Source organism: Taeniopygia guttata, chromosome W (genome assembly GCF_048771995.1).
Source record: "Taeniopygia guttata chromosome W, bTaeGut7.mat, whole genome shotgun sequence".
Classification (NCBI taxonomy): domain Eukaryota; kingdom Metazoa; phylum Chordata; class Aves; order Passeriformes; family Estrildidae; genus Taeniopygia; species Taeniopygia guttata.
The window spans coordinates 14,802,989-14,808,961 of record NC_133064.1 but is presented as its reverse complement, the minus strand read 5'-3'; the positions used below and the strand labels follow the sequence as shown (position 1 = coordinate 14,808,961).

At 44.5% G+C, this 5,973-nt stretch overlaps 1 protein-coding gene and 1 non-coding gene across 3 annotated transcripts; both read left to right on the top strand.

Annotated features, from left to right (window-relative positions):
- Nucleotides 1–214: 214 nt before the first annotated feature.
- LOC100190109 (ribosomal protein L37-like) lies at nt 215–2,868 on the top strand. Of its 2 annotated transcripts, none has more exon segments than NM_001245564.2 (4): nt 215–234; nt 987–1,122; nt 1,403–1,487; nt 2,757–2,863. In NM_001245564.2, coding segments are annotated over 4 exon segments (294 nt in total). In that variant the 5' UTR covers nt 215–231; the 3' UTR covers nt 2,827–2,863.
- Nucleotides 2,575–2,655, top strand: LOC116806993 (small nucleolar RNA SNORD72). The gene has a single exon (XR_004366034.1). It is a non-coding gene; the product is annotated as a small nucleolar RNA SNORD72 (small nucleolar RNA).
- Nucleotides 2,869–5,973: the final 3,105 nt, after the last annotated feature.

Genomic DNA, 5,973 nt, shown 5'->3' with positions numbered 1-5,973 from the left:
GGACATCACACGGAGAGGACTCCTGAGTACAACTTGAGGTGAGGCTAAGACAAGAAGAACACTCACTTTCTGCCGCGCCGAGCCAGGCCGGGCCTATCCCGCCAGGTCACCGGCCCGGATGACTCCGCCATGCCCAACCGAACAGTCCCAATCACGTCTCCGGAAGCGCTTGCCAGACTATAGCGGAAGCGGGGCGGGGCATAGTCTCTTTGGTGCTAATCCCCGGAGAAGATGGTGAGTGCTGAGGCCTGGGTACGGCGATATCTATTATCATCCGTCGCCGTGCCGGGCTCTGTAAGGCCGTGGGCCTCGTCTGGGGCGCGGGGCGGCCCTGCGCCATGCTGTGGCCGGGCTCGGCGGTGGGGCTGCGCTGCGGGGAGACGAGGCTGGGACCTGAGCCTGAAGGCCTGGCAGTGAGCCCCGTTCCTGGCCTGTGTGGGGGCGTGGGACATCTCGTCCCGGGCGAAGAGGCAGCGATGGGGTATGGGGCTGTGATACCGCGGGATCTCCTTCGGGATCCCCTCCGTGCTTGCTGCGGGCCTGGCCGGAACAGCGCTCTTCCCAGGCATGAGGAAGCCTTTCAGATAACGTAGTAAGAGGGAGTTTGCCAAAGCCTCTTGCGAGTGTACGGTTAATCTATGAAAATAAATACATTTCCTCAGGAAAAAGCAGTTTACTGTTCATCACTGATAAATTTGAGGGAGATGAGAAAGGAGTTTGAGATAACTACTCAGTACCTTCATTTTATTTCAGCACTGGGCAGGGGGATAGGAATGGCAAAGAGAAGTGTAAGAAACTGATTTCTTAAAATGGAGGATACCTATAAAAGAAACTGAGTCGGTGTTTCAGAGATCAGTGTGTCTCTGCCATGTTTACTGAACTTGGTGAATTTGAGAGTGTTTTTTAGAGAAGCCTGTGTTTTGAGTTGCGTGATTTTTGAGTGATAGTGATATTTACAATGTGCAATGTCTTGAAATATTTCTCAGACAAAGGGTACATCATCATTTGGTAAGCGACGAAATAAGACACACACCTTGTGCCGTCGGTGTGGGTCCAAGGCGTACCATCTGCAGAAATCTACCTGTGGGAAATGTGGTTACCCTGCTAAGCGTAAGAGAAATTGTAAGTAAGAGTTGAGTTTAAAAACTTGTGGTTTTTTGTCATCTTCAATAATCTGTCTTTTCCAACCAAGAAAGAATACCGTATCATCTTGCAGTGTTAGGAACTTTTTTGAAATTAATACTGATTTAACTGTATTTCAGCTAATGTGCAGTATTACTGAATAATATACTTAATTTATAATTGTTTTTTTCTTCTGTGAAATTGAATAGTTGTGCTATTCAAATGTACCATGCAACTAATTATTTGGTGTAGATGAGTAACAGTAATTTCTGTGTTCTAGATAACTGGAGTGCAAAGGCTAAAAGACGCAACACCACTGGTACTGGTCGCATGAGGCACCTGAAAAGGGTCTACCGTCGATTCAGGTACGACATTTTATTACAAACTAGTGTAATCTGACATCTTCAATGGATTTCACTGAATTATAAAATTCATCATTCAAAGTTAACACTTATTTAGTATGCTTGATGAGGTATGGTGTTTCTTTTAAAATATATTGTGGAAATAAATTATGTCATATCTTCAAAAGAATATACTGCCAATTATTAAAAGCTCATTCATTGTTAAAAAATAGGCTCTATAGCAAACTCTTATGTTTCTGTTAACTGTAGATAGTACAGAACACAGAGGGTATTGTAATAAAGCACTCACTTTTGAAAAGGCATACTTTGTGTAGCATTACCTCTTTTTGGGAGTCTGAAATTTATGGCTGCACTGAAGTTGGATTTTTCTAAGAAACAATTCTTGAAATGCATTCCAATCCCTTCTTGCCCACAAGAAAAGGATTTAAATACTTCAGTGGTTGCTCTTTAATTTGGAGTACAATTAGTAAGTAACATCTGATTCTGAGTTACAGGTTTCTAAAATGTATTATAAAGCTTTGAGTTGTACTTAAAAGGTACTGTACTGTTAAACTTGCTAAGAATATCTTTCTGTATGACCTCCATGTTCTAAAGAACAGCTCTGTAACTTTTGCCCTGATACACCAGAAAGATGGATGAAAAAGCCAAGCAATTCAAGAGTCTTTTCCTAAAAATGTAGATTGCATTTAATAGTGAAAAGTAAGTCTTTTAAGTCCCGGACCTTGGTGTATTTGAGGGATCCATTCATCTGGGCTTTTATTTTAAGCATAGTCTTTCCCAGAAGCATCCAGAAAACACCTTACAATGTGCAACTGCAGCCTGATTTCTACCAAGTGTTGCTGAAGTAGAAATATCATCTCCAAAAGCAAGCTTAGGGTCGATCTCTGTAAGAAATTGACTTGCACTTCAGTGTTAAAAAATGCAAAATCTTTTGCCGAGCTGCTTAGTAGCAACATAAAGTAAGGCATGCCTTCAGTGGGTGTGCTGTATCAGATTCTGTCTTGCAGTGTTTACTCAATTAATGAAATCTTCCTGTTTGAAGAAGTCATTTACTTCAGCAGAAGAGAAAACCATATTGCTTATTCCAAACAGTTTATGAATTATGTTTCTTAAGAAAAACCTCTGAACATATGAACTCCATAGTGATTTCAGTGCATTACTGAGAGAAGCTGAAAAAAGCTGGTGAACCTGATCTGAAACATTGCTTCTTGGAAAATAAGTTGTAGCAAAAGTCAACCTTTCAAAAGATAATAACCATATTTCTACTTGTAGGAATGGATTCCGTGAGGGAACCACACCAAAGCCCAAGAGAGCAGCTTTTGCAGCCTCCAGTTCATCATAAAGATACATGTATTTGTTAAAATAAATTGTCTTATCCAGAAAATGTCATCTTTTGTACATGTTTTACTTCAGTGAAACATGGTATATTATGTCTGGCTAAGCTGGAGTTTGTTCCCCCACAGCAGCCCTCCCAGTGCTGTGCTTTGCATTGGGAGCTGGAAAGGTTCTGATAACACACCAGTGTTGTGGCTTCTACTGAGCAGCACTGGCACACCATCAGCGCTGTCTCTCCAACATTCCCCCATCAAGGGGCTGGGCGTGGACAAGATCCTGCGCAGGGACACAACTAGGCCAGCTGACCCAAATTACCCAAAGGGATATTCCATACCACATGACATCAGCTCAGATATAAAAGCTAAGGGAGGGAGGAAGAATGGGGGTATTCATTACCATACAGTGCCTTCCAGAGCAACCGCTCTGCGTGTTGAAACCCTGCTTCCCAGGAAGTGTCTGAACATCACTCGCCAATGGAAAGTACAGAATAAACCTATTTTTTCTCTTTGCTCATGTGTGCACAAACTTTTGCTTTAGTAAACTGCCTTATAGCAACCTACAAGTTGTTTTCCATCTTATTCTCGCTCCCCTGTCCAGCTGGGAAAGAGCAGCTTTGTGGGCACCTGGTGTCCAGCCAAGGTCAACCCACTACAGTCCTTTTTTGGCACACAACCTGTGGGATGAGACAAATGCAGTTAAATTTATATAAATATATAAATCATGGTATAGTAAATAGTAGTTATCAAGTAGCAAGCTCCTGTGGGGGACATGGAGTTTGTCAGCTGCACTCCTTATCTCTATTTTGCTGAGTTTGGGAACATGTTAACACAAACAATGGCTCTATGCTTTGCCCTTACACTGATGGCCTTGTTATGCTGGGGGAACTGTCTTGTGGACAGTGAGGGAATACACTTCCCTCTGCCTGCCTGAGATTGATGTGAAGGCTTTTATAATGCAGCCTCCCGTGGTCATTGCTCATCCTTATGTAAGCTGCTTTATACTGTTAACGATATTAGCTAATACTGTTGGTACACTATGGAGTTCATGGAATCTGGTGTCATCCTGGTGTAAGAGAAAACAAACTTAAGGTGAGGAGATATTGAAATCTGCCCTGAGGCATCCAGTTCCTGACTGGGAGGGTGGGTGGAAGGATTTGGGCAGGTTCCTAAGGCAGTTCTCACCTCCCATTACCTGGCACTTTACACCTGAACAGGTAATCAACCCTGACAAACTGACCTGTCAACTGATAGAAGGGTGCTTTGCCTACCCCACTGAAAACCAGCAGCTCCTCACCCTGTACTGAGACCTGTCCTGTGCCTATTGAGCCACAGTTCAGTACTCTCAGAGGAAACTGCGTTTGAGGATAATAATAGCTGAGATACAGACCCAAAGAACAACTACACTTATTGCCCCAGTAGTGAAAAAGAAAAAATGGACAAGGCAAGCTACAGGTCCATATAATCTATTAGAAAGGGAGGAAGAAGAGGAGGATCACTGGAGAAAGGGGTGAAGCTTTCAGCGCTGTGTTTAATACCAGTCACGTCATTGCTGGGGAGAGTAGTTCCGGTAGCAAAAAATGCCACAGCCGGAAACAAATGTGGCAATTTTTGACTGGCTCGCTTAAGCTAAGGGTTCTGTGGACCCTGGCACCCTGTGCCCTGCCATTTCTCCCCTCTCTTCCTGTCCTTCCAGGACATTTTTGCAGGAAGGCTGTTTTTGCAGGACGAGGGGCTGATGAGAGACGGCAGCGCCGAAATCAGCTGAGTCTAGCCGAGCTGAAAAAGGAGTCCAGTGGGGTATTAGGATGAGGCAGCGAAGCGGCAGAACTGACCCACACACACCCTCAGCACAGTGGACTGGTGGTAGAGGTGGTGCGGGAACCGGGTGCCGAACTGAATTCAGTGGAGGGAGATTCGACCCAGTTTGGACAACAAGGCTTCTGGGGGGTTTGTTTAGTCATTGTATTTTTGTTTCATTTGTGGTTTTTTGTTTGTTTGGGGGGTTTTGTTTTCTTTGGGGGGGTGTTTGGTTGCTTTTTTTATTTTGGTTTTGGTTTGGTTTGGTTTTTTTCTGGCAGCAGTGCGGGGGTAGGGCGTTAAACCGCAAAACCCTTGGCCATATTGCTTCTGTTCTCAGGGCCTACCTGGTGGTCTAGTGCAGCTATCTTTTTTCCTAGAGGGTCAGGCTTCATATCGCCTTTGTTGGTTATACCATTTTCTTTTTGTACAATTGTTTATTATTATTGCTGTGTTTATTGCAAACCTCTTCAGTAAATTGTGACTGATTTCAGTCTTCCTTAGTACTTACTTCAACATTATAGAAAAGGAGACAGCTCAAGTGGCCTTAATTTCCTCAATGAGTTTTTTAAACCAGGACAAGGGGAGGATGTGCTCCAGCCGCTGGAGCTGAGATTCTCCTGCAGCCTGTGGTGAAGCAACTGTGCCCCTGCAGCCCACGAAGGTCCATGGGGATGCAGAGATCCACCTGCAGCTAGTGGAGGAGCCCCATGCTGGAGAGTAGCTCATGCTGGAGCAGGTTTCCTGGTAGGACTTGTGACCCCATGGGGACCCACGCTGGAGCAGGCTGTGCTTGAAGGACTGCATCCCGTGGAGAGGGACCCACATGGGAGCAATTTGGATTGTTGCCTGTGGAAAGGACTCACGCTGGAGAAGTTCGTGGAGAACTGTCTCCCATGGGAGGGACCCACCCCACATTAGAGCAGGGGAGGGACCCACCCCACATTAGAGCAGGGGAAGGACTAATCTCCCTGAGCAGCAGCAGGAACCACATGTGATGAACTAGTCATAACCACCCTTACCCATATCCAGGTGTTTTTAAAGTCTCATTTACTCCTCATTATCCTGCTCTGATTTTTTTAATAATAAATTAAATTAATTTATCTAATTTGAATCTGTTTTGCCCATGATGGTATTTGGTGGGTGATCTCTCTGTCCTTATCTCAACCCATGAATCCTTTGTTATATTTTCTCTCCCATGTCCAGCTGTGGATGGAAGTGATTGAGAGGCTTTGATGGGTGTCTGGCATCCAGCCAGGGTCAACCCACTACAGTCTTTTTAGTGCTATCATTTGGATCATGAGGATTTTGAGATAAGGATAGTAATTGGGAGAGGTAACGGGCAAAACAAGTACTGA